At 36.7% G+C, this 16,184-nt stretch overlaps 1 protein-coding gene and 2 long non-coding RNA genes across 4 annotated transcripts; 1 reads left to right on the forward strand and 2 right to left on the reverse strand.

The window, feature by feature from the left end:
- Positions 1–3,425: 3,425 nt before the first annotated feature.
- LOC116209357 lies at positions 3,426–5,002 on the forward strand. Its single transcript, XR_004157200.1, has 2 exons — positions 3,426–4,387; positions 4,555–5,002. It is a non-coding gene; the product is annotated as an uncharacterized LOC116209357 (long non-coding RNA).
- LOC116209356 lies at positions 4,971–7,303 on the reverse strand. 2 transcript variants are annotated; one of them, XR_004157199.1, is made up of 3 exons: positions 7,221–7,303; positions 5,432–5,852; positions 4,971–5,360 (listed from the first exon to the last, which is right to left on the reverse strand). It is a non-coding gene; the product is annotated as an uncharacterized LOC116209356 (long non-coding RNA). The 2 variants fall into 2 exon arrangements; XR_004157198.1 differs by lacking the exon at positions 7,221–7,303 and having other exon boundaries at positions 5,432–7,197.
- A 2,824-nt stretch (positions 7,304–10,127) lies between these two features.
- On the reverse strand, positions 10,128–13,049 carry LOC116209397 (SUMO-conjugating enzyme SCE1-like). Its single transcript, XM_031543028.1, has 5 exons — positions 12,846–13,049; positions 12,580–12,663; positions 10,917–11,069; positions 10,701–10,814; positions 10,128–10,530 (listed from the first exon to the last, which is right to left on the reverse strand). The coding sequence occupies exons 1-5, from the start codon at positions 12,909–12,911 to the stop codon at positions 10,468–10,470; spliced, it is 480 nt and encodes a 159-aa protein (XP_031398888.1). The 5' UTR covers positions 12,912–13,049; the 3' UTR covers positions 10,128–10,467.
- Between the last annotated feature and the right edge of the window lie 3,135 nt (positions 13,050–16,184).

A 16,184-nucleotide genomic window follows, 5' to 3' on the forward strand; every position in this document is an offset into this window, starting at 1 on the left:
CGAACCTGTCCTTCTCGAACTCTAGTGATCGTTCGACGTCCTCATAGGGGGTGTACTCGCTGAGCCGAGGGTGGCAGGGCGGGAAGTGGGGCACGCGCGCGGAAGCCTCCTCTGCAGCCAAAGGCAGGAGGTTGTCCGATGTGCGTCGGGGGAAGAAGTCGAGCGGGGCGGTCCGGCTAGTGGTAGTATGGGACAAGTTGTATGGGGTCTTGGAGACGATGGAGAGGGGCGAGAGGTCGTCGGTGCCAAAGTGCTGCCAGATTCCGACAACATAGAAGAGGGTGTAGCAGATGGCCACCACCGCTATGTAGTGGACGTTGGCCCTCCTCGTCCTGAATGGGACGAGGCCGAGGAAGCTAAGCCACGAATTGGCTGTCTCCGTTTCCGGGAAATTAAGGAAAGAAAGAGACAGAGAAAATGGAAAACTCAGAAAAAACAGTTTCAGGATCGAATTAGCTAGAGGTTCTAGCTCTGCTGGAAAGGTGATAATCGAGCTCTTTCTCAAGATTGGAAACAATGGAGGGGAGGAGGAAGACGATGAACAGTGAAGGGAGAGAGAAGGTTGGGGCAAAACTGAAAAAGTTTAAAAAATTTAGGTCGTTTTGAAATTTTAAAATTTTGGAGTTTTAATTAAAATTAAAATATATTTTTTATTAAAAAGTTTCTTGTCAGGTCAGTATTTTCTATCGGCGTCAATCATTAATTGACGGAATGTACTATAAAGAAACGGTTTTAAAACATTTTGTATTATCAAGTAGCAAAAAAAACTTTTTGGACCAACATGAAACATTTATGAAATCTTTTAGATCACCAATGCAATTTACCTAATATATATATATATATATACATATATATTATTTCTAGCTAGGCTCATGAATAAAGTAAAGTCGGGACACTTATAAACTATAGTATAAATTAGAAAGAAACTTTTATACTATATATGCACAGTTGTATGCGTATAAAATGTAGGCTAGAGATACCGATAATTTCATATATCATATATGTCAATCTTGAACCATACATGTCTGAACAAATACTCATAGTAGGTACCACATATTAATATCATTTATACAATGTTGTGGGGGTGAAGACTTTATAAGATAGAATTCTAATGTGTCGCGAGGGGATTGGATATGGATATATGTATGGACCACCAAATTGAAAGGCCCCTGTGAACAGATACTAGAAATGGAAAGGTGGTGTTTTATAACTTAGGTCCCTCCACACTCCTCAAAAGGGCAAGGGTTTGAAAAAGATGATGCCCAATTGAAGGCTATATTCGGGCCACCCATTATTGGGTTTGCTTTAATTATTTACTTAGGTTAGACAGTTACTCAGTTGGGGACTTTTTTTTTTTTTTTTTTTTTTTTTTTTTTTTTCGGTTATAATAGGAGGTTCATGATTTAGTATAAAGAAATGAAAATGAAATCTAAATAAATGGGTACGTGTAGTCCCACTGATGAGAATCGAACCCGAAACCTCTAAGTTACCAAGTGAGTGTGTTAGCCACTGCACTACACTTCATTTCTCACTTAGACGGGGACTTTGCATGCACAAAAAGGACGATGTCATAATTGCTAGCTGGTTAATTTCCATGTACTTGAACATATATGAACACAAGGTTAGATGAATACTTGATCCAAGTAAGGAAATCGGCATTACTTGCTATATGTAAATGGATATGTAGGTGATGAATTAACTTTCCCTGCTTACGGGATTGGAATAATACCGATAAAAAAGATAGCCGCATGATGCGATCCGAACCGAATATACATGTACCATTCAATTCACGTTTAATTCCCAAAGAGAATGACTTTTACCAATCTTTCATTTTTAACGGGCCAAAGCTATTAAACATACGAGAAAAAAAATAAAATCCTATTTGGTAGGACTAATCAATTTATGGTAATTGCCGCCATTTTTAAGACTTGCACTGGTCAGAAACATATATTATATATAATACTAGTCGTGGAGCCCGTGAGTTACACGGGATAGTACACCGATTTGAAAAGAAATTATAATTAATTAAAAAAAATTCCTTCGAGAGTCAAAAATAAAACAAAAATAATAAAATAAACAAACGACCTTCGACACATTTAGTGATAGACGAACTTACTTTCCGAGAGCTTACGTATAGGAGTAGCTTTTCGAGATATGAAAGTCACATCACCATTCTTAAAAAAAATATGAGGAAAAAAATTTAAAAAGTGAAAAATTATGACAAAAATGACAGAAAAAAATCAAAGTATAAATTTAATCAACTCATTTGTATTTAGGGATAGACATACGTTTCAAGAGCCCGCGTTTAGTTGTAAACATATTATTTGAGAACTGATTAGACCTGTATATATGTGTATAATGATTCTTATATACAACTATCATGTAGAATTTAGATAAAATATAATATGATTCGTTTTCCTTTTATGGTTAACAAATCTAATTTGTTTTTTTGAAAAGAAAATATAACTCATATGTATCTATAAACTATTATCTAATCTATTTTTTAAAAATAAACATCTATAAAAACATAAAATTTACTTATACTTTTTCTTCTTATATATATACTGAAAGTTGTCCACGTAACCATATATTAAGTATATTTATATTATGTATAAATAAATAAATATACTAATAGTTACTTACTTTCATGTTAATATGGATGTGATGAAATATTAATTTTTATTTCAAATTTTTTTTTTGGATAAATGGATATATCAAAAATTTAAGATTATTAATTAATATCTATACACGCATATAATAAAATATTGAGTTAATAAAAAAAGCACAAACTTTTCACATTGTAATAATTTTAGCATGAACTTTTTTCTTCAACCTAAAAATGCACAAACTTTCGATTTGATAATAATTCTAATACGGCGTCAAATTTTTCTTTAATTTGGATGGAATCGAGGCCACAGAAGGCGTCGATGATCCCAATCGAGGGGGAGGGTGCCGACAATCCCAATCAAGGGGTGATGGCCGCGGTCATAACTCCACCGACCGAAATCGAAAGAATTTCCAATTTTAGGGTTCAGAGGCCATCTGGCCGGACTCTTCTCGTATCTTGCTTTTATATATATATATATATATATATATATATATATGCATATAGTTGGATTGATATATTTAGCCAGCTATATGTAAGAGTAAACTAGCAAATTGGTTCTCGAGAGATTGAGTTCGTCTCAAATGCACCTCGACTCATTTTTTAAGTCACTTTCGCCATTGATTGCCTTAATGTACATTATTAACTAGGTTTTTTTGTATAACAAATGGATCCCTGGGTCAAGATCTATTAAAAATTGGACGGAAAACAATAAAAAATCACCTTTTAATTATATTTTATGATTTTTTTATTATTCTTTAATGTTTATGCATTATTTTTTCTGTAAAAAATATAAAAGATTTAGAAAATCTCTCTTTCTCTCGATTATGGAATTGAGACAGAGAGAGTGGTTGTTTGCGTTGGGGGTAAGACCGGTAACGGGGGAAGCCTTGGCGCCCACCACCCCTCAGTTGGCCTCACCAAAAGCTTCGGGAGCCTCCAGCAAGGTTGCTTGGGGGGAGAGGTGGCGGCCGGGTTGCCCCCAATACAGATCTACCCCTTCCTCTCTCTTTCAAACAAGACAGAGAGAAGGGGAGGGATCTGCGGTGGGGGCAACCCGTTCGGCATCGCCCCTAAGCGGCCTCGCCGCAGGCGTCGGAAGCTCCCGGCGAGGTCAACTGGGGGGGCGGTGGCTTAGCAGTGGTCCTCACACTGTCGATCCCTTGCCCCGTTGAACAGTCTGGAAATTATTTTTTTTAAAAAAAAAAATCCTGTAGGATAAAATAAAGAAGGACGATGAGGGAGTTCAATAACAGCATGGTCGCGACCCTTCCTTCATTGAGATCCCCCTAATCTTCCACATCGTCGATGAAGTCGAGAACAACAATAATTCCAGATGGCTTATCCTTTTGGGTTCCTTCTTGTATAATTTATTTATTTATTTATTTAATGTGATTGTGGTACTGAAAATTTGAGGAATTTTTTGGAACACCAAAGACCAACCATTTCTGTGAATTGAAGGGTTTTGCTTCTACTATATTTAAGATTGTGTTTGTAGTGGCCGATCGCGAGCTCCCACAGGGACAATCATCCTCTTGCTCTATTTGTTTTTGTTTTCTTTTTTATTCGGTAGAGGAGAGAGGCACCTTGTGACCTGCCCTGCCCTCGTTCGAGACCATTCTTTCTCTTGAACAAAAATTCTAACGAGCAGTGAACGAAGGACAGAGGAGGAGAGACAATGAAGTTGAGGAGGAACGAGGGCGCGACTGCCACTCGTGCAACCCTTCATCGTCGTCTTCTCCTAAATCCTCTTCGCCAATTTCACCTTCTCCTCCTACCCAGGTAAATTAACCCATAAAGAAACTTAAGCTCTAGTTTTTCGATCATTCATCTGAAATTTTTAGATGGAAGTTGTATGGCTTAATTCGATGCCCGGTCCATCTCGGTTTTTTTTTTTTTTGGGTGTGCTATTAAATTGGATTATGTGGCGGGTGAATGGTGTTGTGCAGGAAAATATAAGGCATTGGTGGTCTCCTCATGGAAGAAGTCGGCCATGGAAACCATGTCCGGTAAATTGGTGTCGCGCCGATTTTGATTCAGAGAGAGAGAAGGGGGCAGATCAGAGGTGTGGCACCAACACCGGCAACTGCCAACCTTGCCGGACGCACGGGAAGCCCCAGGCAGCCTCTCTCTTTTTTCCAGATCGATTCCTCTTCCTTTATTTTAATTCGTACAAAATGTAAGGAGCGAAATATTTACAAAGAAATGGCGGAGATAAGAAAGAATAAAAGAAACATGAAATAATAAAATAATGACACATCAGTATTTTCCATCCATTTTTTAATGGATGCTGACGGAATGGCACATCCGATGCACACTTACGCGGTGAAGGGCGAAAGTGATGTAAAAAATGGGTCGATGTGCGTTTGAGATAAACTCAATTACTCTTTTGTGAAATTGAAAAGCTGTTTCACAAAATACATCCTATTGATCAATTTGATGCCCGATTACTTCTCGTTACCTACTGATCTATAATCTATAGCCTTTTTTTTTGGTAGAAACTGGATATTGCATTAATAAACTAGGAAGAGTTATCCGAGAGATCTCGGTTTATACAGACATCTCGAGGGATCCTAATGCTCATAAGATCAGCTAGTAACAGGTTTCTCACCTCGTGAAGGGGCAGTCAAAATACACGATAGAATCAAAGTCGAAGAGGTCATCCCTTGCAAGCCTTGCCAAGTGGCCCGCGATGGTATTAGCTTCACGGTAGATGTGCTTCATCTTGAAATTCACGAACTGCTGGATCAAGGTCCTGCAATCCAAAATTAATGGCATTAGAGACAAATTATGATGAGATAAATCAAAGACAAGATCATAGACTACCTTGGCATCCAACTCTACTTCCCGAGATTGGATGCCCATCTCTTAATGCCCAACACTCCATTACAAGGTTGTTGGATATGCCAAGAGATCTGCCGAAGCCCTCGATCCATCCTCCCAAACTGTTTCGGAGAATGCCCCCTGCCCCCACTTTCCTGGAGATCCCATTGCTGGCCCGTCTGTATTGAGTTTTATCCAGCCATCGGAGGGGGGCAACCAACAAATATTAATGATAGAGGTCATGCGAGACTTTCGGGGGTTTAATGATGAATAATCTATGGCCTTTTTGTACATAGAAAGTTTAAAAGTCCTAATCACAATAATGATGTCGGCTTATATTGCATTGTTTGAATCTCCTCTAGATGGCAGCTTCTATTCTGTGGATAACCGTCATCACCCATGCGATGAAATCTCCACCCTCCACCTGAAAGGATCAGACTCCTGAATCAATCTATCGCGCTAATCGCCTGCAACCGACCTTTTGTGGCCATGGTCTTTTTTTTTTTTTTCTGTCGGCTTTTTCAGATTTCGGCTCCCTGATAACAGTCGCCGGTATGAACCGATCAAAGAAGCTTGGTAGTTTGATTTGATAGTTTAGCTGATATTGAGTAGTTAGGCTGCCACTTGTTTGAATCGATCAAATAAACCTCGTTGAATTGGTTTAGATATTTAGGAATAGAATTGATCTAGAGATTTGATTTGTGAAGGGTTCTTACGTCGGATATCGGTTCAAGACTCATCTTGCCTCTGCTTCTCTATGTAGTAGTCTCTATATGGATTGCACTATGCTCTACTTTCCGATTTTCACTGGGGTCCATAAAGAGTTTATCTCAAGAGGTTGAGAATGTCTATAGCATTTGGATGGATTTTTGCAGTTGTACCTAGATTCAGTTGATTTGCTTTAGTTGCATATTATTTTCCTTTGCAGCGATCTAAGTGGAACTGTTGTATTACTGTCTCCGTACTGTATCCTCTTGGACCTTTTCTCCCTATATCCGTTTTTGTGATCAATGAACATTTATTGATTTTCTAGCAAAAATAAAAATAAAAATCATGCAACAGGTTCTTAAAATATCATTTTAGCTTAATTACAGGATTTGATAAGATCAATTTCTTATTTGTCTCTCTTTATAACTCGAATGTGTCGTGATTCGCATCATATTTGCAAACTATAATTAAATGCATGCATCCTTTTGATAAGAGCTACTTTTCTATACAATATTCTAGCTAGGTTAATTTTGTGGCCAAAGTTTAAATATTGTCTCCTGTGCGAACCGCTCAATCAATGTTAGTACCTCACGTCGTAGAAAAACAATCAGACATGTCAGCGAACTAATTAGATAAAATATCTGTCCAAGTGATGACATAATTAATTAGTTCATCAATTCATGTACGTAGCTAGAATTACTACTCCAGGCAATTGCTCTCCACCCAATTTAATTAGTTCATGTCCGCGAATATTTCTTGTTACAGTTAATAAAACTAATAATTAAGTATGATTGACTTGTCATGAGACAATAATAATATCTGAAAAAGAAGCCTTTTGATGGGACTTATGTTGCCTCTGTGTATGTGTGGAATCCCATAGTGGCCTAATAATATATGAGATTATGAATTGTCATTCACTTTCAGTGGACCAGATAGAAAGAGATCATGAATCCTAATTAATTTACAACAAAAACATCCATGATTATAACAAGACCGTCGTCACGATCCTCTTTTTCTAATTCTTCTTCTTCGTTGTTCAGTATTGCCATCTCTTTCGAATTTATGAAACAGAAAGGCCTCTCACCTTGAACTTTGATCTGAACTCGATATTATCAACCGACTTCTTCTTCTCCTCCAGAGGTAGAACATCCCATGCATGTTTTAGGTTTTGTTCTTTTGGGGATTAATTATGCAATATACGTTTTTAAATCGATTATATATATGATTATGGGATAGAAGTGCCATGCACCTAATGATGCCACGACGCCAAAGTCAAAAGGGAAAGGTTTGATTAATCAATGTTATCTAATTTGGGGTTTAGTGTGCAAGGCTTTCCATGTTTGGAATGTCCATAAGAATTTGACCCGCACATGACAAGCCAATACCCTGCTGCCCTTCTGCAACGACATTATTATATTATATTTATATGTATACATTTTGTGTGTGTGTGTGTATATATATATATATAGAAATGGGTTGGATCAAATAATGCCCTAACATGTTAGGTATATGTCCTTCTATACTATCACATAATTTTCTCTTTCATAAGATATTTAGTTTTGTTCAGCTACATTAATAATATCGAGACGGTACATTAATATATTCAAGATAAAAAGTTGTCACGAACGTCTTTTATCTTACCTCACCCATAAATAACGGCGTGCACGGATACAGAGTATACTCGGAATCGATCGGAACCCACCCGTTATGGTAGGGTCCGAGTAGCTAATATTAAAAATAGGGTAGAGTCTGGGTATTAAAATAAGGAACGAATGAAAACGAATTCTAATTTCAGTTCTTGCATATAGGGTATTTGAAAAAGGAATCGAAAATAGATACCTGGATCCAGATAATAATTTCTCCCATTATATATATATATATAATTATATTTATATATTCTTATATTTAAAAAATATAGTCACTGAATTAAAAAAAATCTAAATCTATGTCAACATTTTACTTTTCGTGATTACTAATTATGGATGAAATATTTTCGATTTTATTTAGCGAGAAAAAAAATTTATAGGTTCTAACATGGTACTCGAAATCTGTGATAAAATACAGGTTTCGAGTAGGTTCCTGTTCCATGACTCAACAAGGTAAGGTCCGGTTTCAAAATCTTATAACATGTCCCTTACAGGGTAGGGTCCGAGTATTTTAAATGAAAATGGTACTCGGATCCGCACACCCCTACCCATAAACAATATGGAAAGAAAAACTTAGTCGGCATACACACACTTTAAAGAAACGTCGAATAATGTCGGAGATCATCACAGAATACAATGAATTTAAATGTAAAAGATTTAAAAAGATTTTTCGGGAGTGCTTGCTGAAAAAGGAAGCACCCAGAGGTGAATAGACGAACATGGGCACCAACGAAATTAGTCATGTACACATAATTATCAAGAAAAGGACTGGCCCAAAAATTGAAATATTAAATACATATATAATGTGTATGTAATATATGATAACGTGACCGAAAAGGGACAGGCGTAGATTTTAAATTGCACAAGATTTGATCAAGCACATATGACCACTTAGGAACAAAGACATGACATGCTTGTCCCATTTGCTTTCCTACATCTAGAAAATGAAAGTTCCCTTTCGGATACAAAGCAATCCCCGCCACGTGTTTCTAATTTTGGTAAAACAATTACATTTTCCCTTCGAAAATCCATCCCCCTCCTCCAATCCCCCGTTCGAGTAGTTTTCACCAGTCAAATTAATCAAAGCTGGAGTGTTCCCTTTGCTTTCATGTTTCTTTTCTTTTTCCATCCGTGCCGACTCCGACTCCGACTCCGAGGATTGAAATAAAATAGCCTCTCACTGTGGATCGTAACACCAGTCTAAAAATAACTCTCATGCGCGTTCTGTATACCGGACTGATTCATATAAGAATCTGTCACCCTCGGATTTATTGATATCGAGCGATTAATGGAGAATGTTATTTATTCCGTCCCATAAGCTTTACCGGTCGAGAATTCCCTAGGGTTGTTAATAACGAGGTGGTATATATCAACCTACTTTGCTAAGTTGTGGCGGCGAATATACCATAAATGGAAACGGGTCGGTGTTCAACAGTGAGATGAAATAGTATTAGCCATCAACCCTTCATACTCCTTTTGCTTGAGTGAAAGGCAAATTTAAGTGATTGATAGAGAATGGACCGCTAGTCTTTTATATACTATTCTCCATCTCCATCTATCTTCATGTTTGATGTTTCTCGTTCATTCAATCATGAAAGAACAGACCCCAAATATAGCGAATTCGAAAAGACCCGTGAAACGATTGATTGATGAGTCACCACAACCATGGTTTCTTGCGCGTTTGAGGAATTTATTATTATTATTTTTATTGCGTGGTTAATTAATTTGCCCAAGTCACATGATCTAGCGTGCATAACCCGCTTATATGTAAGTCGGGTCTCATCGTACTGGTTAGTTGCGATGGGCTTCATCCGGCTACAATTCAGCCATGTTCATCGTTCCAATGGATGGCCCATCTTATAAAGAATGCCCTTAATGGACCTTCATACCTTCAGGACCGCAGGCCTCATCCCCGTGTGTTTCGACCATGAGTTGTTGCAGTCAGAGATTGCCCAGCCATATGATCAAACACTAACTCATGACATCTATTTGTAGTACCAATTGTTCATGATGGAACCAGTACAATTGCTGATAGGCTAGCTCGGTCCCATTGGCTAATATTTTAAACCTACGGCCCATCAAAATATTGCCCACTTTCACACCGTTGCTGGTTTTGCAACTAAGGATATAAGCAGAGGGCCAAGATAACTCCATGAAAATTGGATGCTCATTTTCAGCTAAATTAAGGCAGTTCGCTTTATCTCAACGGACCAATTGTTTCCTGTCCTGACCAGAGCCCTGATTATCCCTGATTCAGGTCGAGCAATGAACCGAAAAACCAGATTTACGGAGACCTGAGATTGCAGGTTCCGGTCTAAAAGCTCTAGTACTTTCACAAGGTACGCTGTTTAAAAAGTCTCTGAACAATTTGTATTACTGACAAGAAACTGCAAGCAAGCACTAGATAACACATAGAACAGTAGTAACAATTAGCTGATGAGGTATTATCCTCAGCACCTAAAATATCGACAAGAGTACAAGATTCAAGGGGGTATTATAAAACAGTTGGTGACTTGCAGCAACAAATTACCAAACATCAATCGAGGGTCTAGCCTACCCACAGAAGCAGCAGCCTTCATAGTTATTAGAATCAAGCGGGAAGGCAATCAGAGAGCAACTGACCATTACTAAATCACCAACAATATTTGCCGTAACTCACAAATACAGCATATATATGTGGGGGGATCAGACCAGAGGAGGATATTGCTTGGCCTGCTGTCGGACTCTCCTCTTGTACTCAGCTGCATCCTGCAAAATCAACACTAAGGCTTTTAGTTAATCCATCAAAATTGAAATAACAGTAAGTTGCAAACTTATTTGACATACTAAGCAGAGTCAGCTGAAGCATTTGATTGTAGCAGAGACTACAATAATGTATGATTATAGAGGAAAACAGTTATGTATGGAAAATGTAATACCTGGATGAACAGTTGATACCCTTCAGTCTGAGCAGGATCAGCAGGATTTGGCTGATCTAGCAAGTCCTGAATGCCCACAAGAATTTGCTTCACTGTTATTGCTGGTCTCCAACCCTGCAGATATGCCGAGTGCCAGGTTAAATAAGCCTACAGAAGAATATCTATACTGTAGATATACCACACTCGGTGAAGTTGGAGAACCCAAATGCTACTTACACTATCCTCATTAAGAATTGATAAGCATACAGTTCCAGAAGGATACACATTCGGGTGGAAGAACCCTTGAGGAAATTTACACTTCGGAGGTTTACTGGGGTAATCTTCGCTGAAGTGGAGTGTGAGTGGGAAATATCCTCCCTCCCAGTCAGTCTGCAATAGCAGTTATCATAATTAGGTCCATCAAGATCAAGGTTCCCTAAAACCAACATTCTGTATGTGGCTACATCTGAACAAAATGCAGCATGTGCAATATAGCACGCAAAATGCAAAAAGAACACAGCATATGTAGGATCAAGTACGGCCCTAGGAGCTGAACATACTGAAAGTTAAATGCCGATGCAAGCCATTCATCAAAGTAGAGAAAGAACAATGAAAAACTACAAACAACTTAAAATAGAACAAAATATGGCAAACAATAAAATGAAAAAAGAAATAACTATGTGCCTAGGGCATGTGATTGAAAAGGTACCAATCTCTACCATCTAAGGGAGTGAATAGCGCAATATTTGTAATCTACAAGTCCGAGTTTGGGAATAGGGATTCAGAATGTGTTTGAGTTTCCAAATTTGAACAAAATTCTAACCTAAGCAGAAGTTCCACGTTTCTTCATTAAAGTAATATTTTTTTCTAGTTAATACACATCTCCCATAGGGGTAAGGGTATCACAACGAACTACTCCATCATGCCTCATATCAAACATTTTAGTGCAGAACATCCACATAAAACAGATCACATGCCTCAAAAAACAGAAAAAAGGAACCCTACTACAAAAACAGACAGCATAAATCTATTTCAACTAGGCATGTAGGAGGCATGTGCACTACCAATGACATGCCTCGGTCAACCAGTGCAGATCATGCCTAGGCACAAGTTGAGACCTTCACAATAACCGGAACGAATAGGCCAAGCACCAACTACCCAGTAAGGAGGACCCACTATTAGCCTCTAATCTCTGTACTGTATTTCATTAAATCCAGAAGTATCACCAAAATCAGTGACCTGCATTAGACTAACCAAACAGTTGCACATTCAATAGTAGCATAAAACAAATACACATTTCAGGTGAGATTTAGACTGAGAAAACATATTGTAAAACCAAAAACTAAAAATTTGAGCTGGAAACCATGTCCAGGACACCATCCTATTTGATATTAAGAAAAATCAACACGAAAGAAATCAGTTTAGACAAGCAAGGACCAAATGAGCAACACCAGGCCTCATGCATGCGAGATGATTCATAGAATTCATTATCCTTATCACGGTTGCAAATTGATCTTATCCTAGTTCTGGCTGCCAAATTTGTTATAAAATATACAACTCGCTGGATGTAAGTGAAATTACCATCAAACTCGCGCACTAGTCAATTTTTCAGCTTAGTCTTCCAGAAAGCATAGATATGTAGCTGAAAAGTTAATCTTTTTGCGTAGTTACAACCCTGAACTTGCTTGCTAGGTGAACTCTAGCTATCTTACTCGGACCGCATCATCAATCTAACACCGATCCGGCGAACTTCTTTGCAATAATTAGCAGTTACAGACACAAAGAAGAAGCAATTTTACAACAAAAATTCAACCCAAATGAAAGTTCATCAAGCAGATACCAATCAAATCGAGCCGAAATGATACGCATAATCAAGAAGTGAGGAAGTGAGGCGACTTACCCCAGCTTTACCAGGGATAGTGCAATGCCAAATCATCAAATTCACGGTACCGTCAGGCAGAGTCTCCGGCTTCGCCACAAAACCCTAACCAACACACACGAGACAGAAGCACGGTGTCACCAAAACCAATCGATGAAATATCCAATCAGCACGGCAAACCGAAGCAGCATAACCATCAAGCAACAGAATTCAGAAAAAAAAAAAAAAAAAAACAAAACCACTTCGCACACAGACACACAGAGAATTGGAAGGGGGATTGCACGGACATGGGGATGGTTCTTGCGCCAAGCCTTCCTCTCCTCGGCGAGGCGGCCACGGGCGATGCCTGACATGCTTCTGTCTCGACGACCTTGCTCTCTCTCTCTCTCTCTCTCTCTCTCTCTCCAATCGAAGACTTGGCGAGGGCGGAGGGAAATGCGAAGCTCGCCTCGTCGTTTTTAATGATGGCGGACGGTCCCTTCGTCCTCCTTCCACCACCACTCCCCCATTTTGACCAGAATTGACTCCTCGAATTCCAGCTATCGGACGGTCCACGTTTGATCTGATGCGTGGTGGGGCTATGCGTGGGAAAGCACGGAATTATTCCTCTCTTTTCCGGGATTGACTTTGGGATAAAAGTCTATATTTTATCTTATTTTATGTATTTCTATTTTTTTTTGTGATTAATCATAGCGTTGAAACCACGCCACCATTTGCCGTCACGTGATCAACGCCTGAAGACGAAGGTTGGCTCTTGAACCCCACTTTCAGGTTGGGCCAAGGCCCATAATCGGCCCATCTTCTCCACTGGGCCGTTGACTCGCGTGGTGATCGAAATCTGCGATAATAATCCTCGGCTCTCAAGATTGAACCTGTTCCGAACACACCGACCATGGTCGCCCGATGTTCGGAATTCGACCGAGTTGGATTGAATCGTTGAATGTTTCATTCCTCGATTTAATGACTGCTGTTTTGAAGGCAGATCAGATCATAATATCAACCGTGAATGTATATGGATAACAATTCATCTTTTATTTCACTATCTCTCGATGCAACATTGAATATGTATCAGAATGCGTCACTTATAGTTGGTGGATTGCTTGAGTAGCATTTATACGAGTTCGAACACCTTTGGAAATAGTATCTCTATCTAACTTGATCGAAGACTCATATTGTCATGGCTTAACTACAACCCAAGGATAATCTTTTCGAGGTTTTGTATATGTTTCATATGCTAATAGGGTAGATTAATTCGATTATCTTCTATAAAGGCAATCGATTATGTGTGCATGATATACACAAGCATAATTAGTGGCTGTATATGAAATTAATCTCTCTCCTAGTCATTTGGCTATGATTTTTTTTTTGGGTGATTTTTTTTGGGGGTGAATTCTGGCTATAATTTATTTAATCATCATTACACACAGCGATTTACGTGTTTAGATATTATACTTTCACTTGTCCCATATTTCTTCTGTAATAATATTTATATGTAATAATTTTTTCAACTTGGGGGACAATGTGTATGGTGAATTAATTTTGTTCTAATTCAAAAATTCAATAGCGAGCATAATCTTGCACGTTCATTCGAACTAATCATCAATAGCTTATTTTAATCGGAATGTCAATTCATCATCCACATTTCAGTAAACTGTCGGTCGACTAATTAATTTAGTCGGAAATTATTGAAAAAATAAGACACTCGCAACGCAAATGTATCCTTCCACATTCGAGTACACATCCAATGCAGTAATACTCATTCTACTATAAAATTAAGAGATTCAAAAATCTAATTTTCGTCGACAGCATTTTCAATATCCTTGACTTCCCCTTACACTATCCCTGCCAAGCTATAGACACTATGGACCTCATGCCCCGTCACAGTTTATGACAAAAAATCCTTTCGGGGGACTCGTAGGGGTTTAATTTGATTTACAACCTTTTTTTTCTTGTGTGATAGAATCGAAAAACCATCGAACTTATTTAAACGAGTATTTTCTTATAGGAATAGATAATCTAATATTTAAAAGATTAGTTTTTAGTAGAAAAGGGGGCTCTAATATGTTGCCCTAATCAAGTACTAGCCAATGTAAACTATTCGATAATTATTATGAGAAGTTAAATATGAATTCGATAATTGAAATCAATTTGTAATTTATATGATTATATAAGAAATACTATTCTTTGTAAACTTTAATATGAAAAATTTCATAGTCATGCTGGACCATAGAAATTCAAGAGTTCATAAGCAAAAAATTCATGTAAAATATTATATAGACATAATATTGATTATCAATCTAATTTATAGACAAATTTTAATATCCTAAAAGTTAAAAATTCTTAACTTAGTTAATAAAAGAATAAAAATCATAACGTCTATAAAATTTACAATGACTTATTTGTTGGTATTTTATTCTCACTCGCATTTTATATAGGGCAAATTACAAAAAAAAAAAACTCAAGTTTTGTAAAATGTCTCAGTTTTGTCCTAAATTTTATTTTGTAACAAAAAAAATCATAAGTTTTCTAAAATGTCTCAAAAATGACATCCGTTTCTAACTTCCGTCAATTTTTGCCTACGTGTGACCTACGTGAACTGTTAAAGGGACCCACTAACCTACGTGTGACCTACGTGGACTGTTAAAGGGACCCACCATCAACAGCAAAAATTGATGGAAGTTATAACGGAGGTCATTGTTGAGACATTTTAGAAAACTTATGGTTTTTTTGGTACAAAACAAAATTTAGGACAAAATTGAGACATTTTATAAAATTTGAGTTTTTTTTTGTAATTTACCCTTTTATATATTAAGTTTTGTGCATATAAAATGGGCCAATAATTTCGATGAGAGAGTCACTTATTGAACCTTTATAAGACTAACAATGATTTTTAAATTTAATTAAATAAGTTTCAATATAATTATGAATATTTATTTACTAATGAAATAATAATAGATGATTAGAGTCCTCCTTTAATATTTCATTGAATTTATTTATTATTATTATTATTATTATTTAATTTATGTATAAATTATATTTACTTTCTATGTATATAAGGATATTTATGCTCTTAACCATACGAAATCTTTCAAATCCCATAATTATTATATGAATTAAATTATAAGAAGGAAAAAAATTTAAACCTAAAAGTGATACATTTTTTTCATATGTATTTATTTTCTAATTATAATTAGAGCAAATGTGTAGAATTACATAAAATAAAAAAGTGAATTATATTTCGCTAATATAAAAATTTAAATAAACTAATAAACATAGAATTTTTATATATCCAAAGAAATATATAATCACTTGTCTACCGATAATTACTAAAAATAATTACCAAAATAGGGTTTTCATATATATATATATATGTATGTATAAATATTTCCAAAACATATATATATATATATATCCTGAATGTATATATATTTATTTTATTATTTTATTATTTTATTATTTATTTTTTTGATAAACATTTTATTATGTGAGTTAATTTTATATATATTTACGTTTATGCCAATTTTTAATGCATTTGTTTTCAAGTATATATATATATATATATACACACACTAGATTTTTTTTGCCCATGCATTGCAAGAGACTTTTACAACAAATATATTTTTATT

This window comes from Punica granatum, chromosome 5 (genome assembly GCF_007655135.1).
Source record: "Punica granatum isolate Tunisia-2019 chromosome 5, ASM765513v2, whole genome shotgun sequence".
Classification (NCBI taxonomy): Eukaryota; Viridiplantae; Streptophyta; class Magnoliopsida; order Myrtales; family Lythraceae; genus Punica; species Punica granatum.

Coding starts and splice junctions, on each gene's coding strand:
- LOC116209397 (XM_031543028.1), bottom strand. CDS start 12,911: ATGTCAGGCATCGCCCGTGGCCGCCTCGCCGAGGAGAGGAAGGCTTGG. Junction 11,070..12,579: donor CTATCCCTGGTAAAGCTGGG/GTAAGTCGCCTC, acceptor CTGCTATTGCAG/ACTGACTGGGAGGGAGGATA. Junction 10,815..10,916: donor CAATTCTTAATGAGGATAGT/GTAAGTAGCATT, acceptor GCATATCTGCAG/GGTTGGAGACCAGCAATAAC.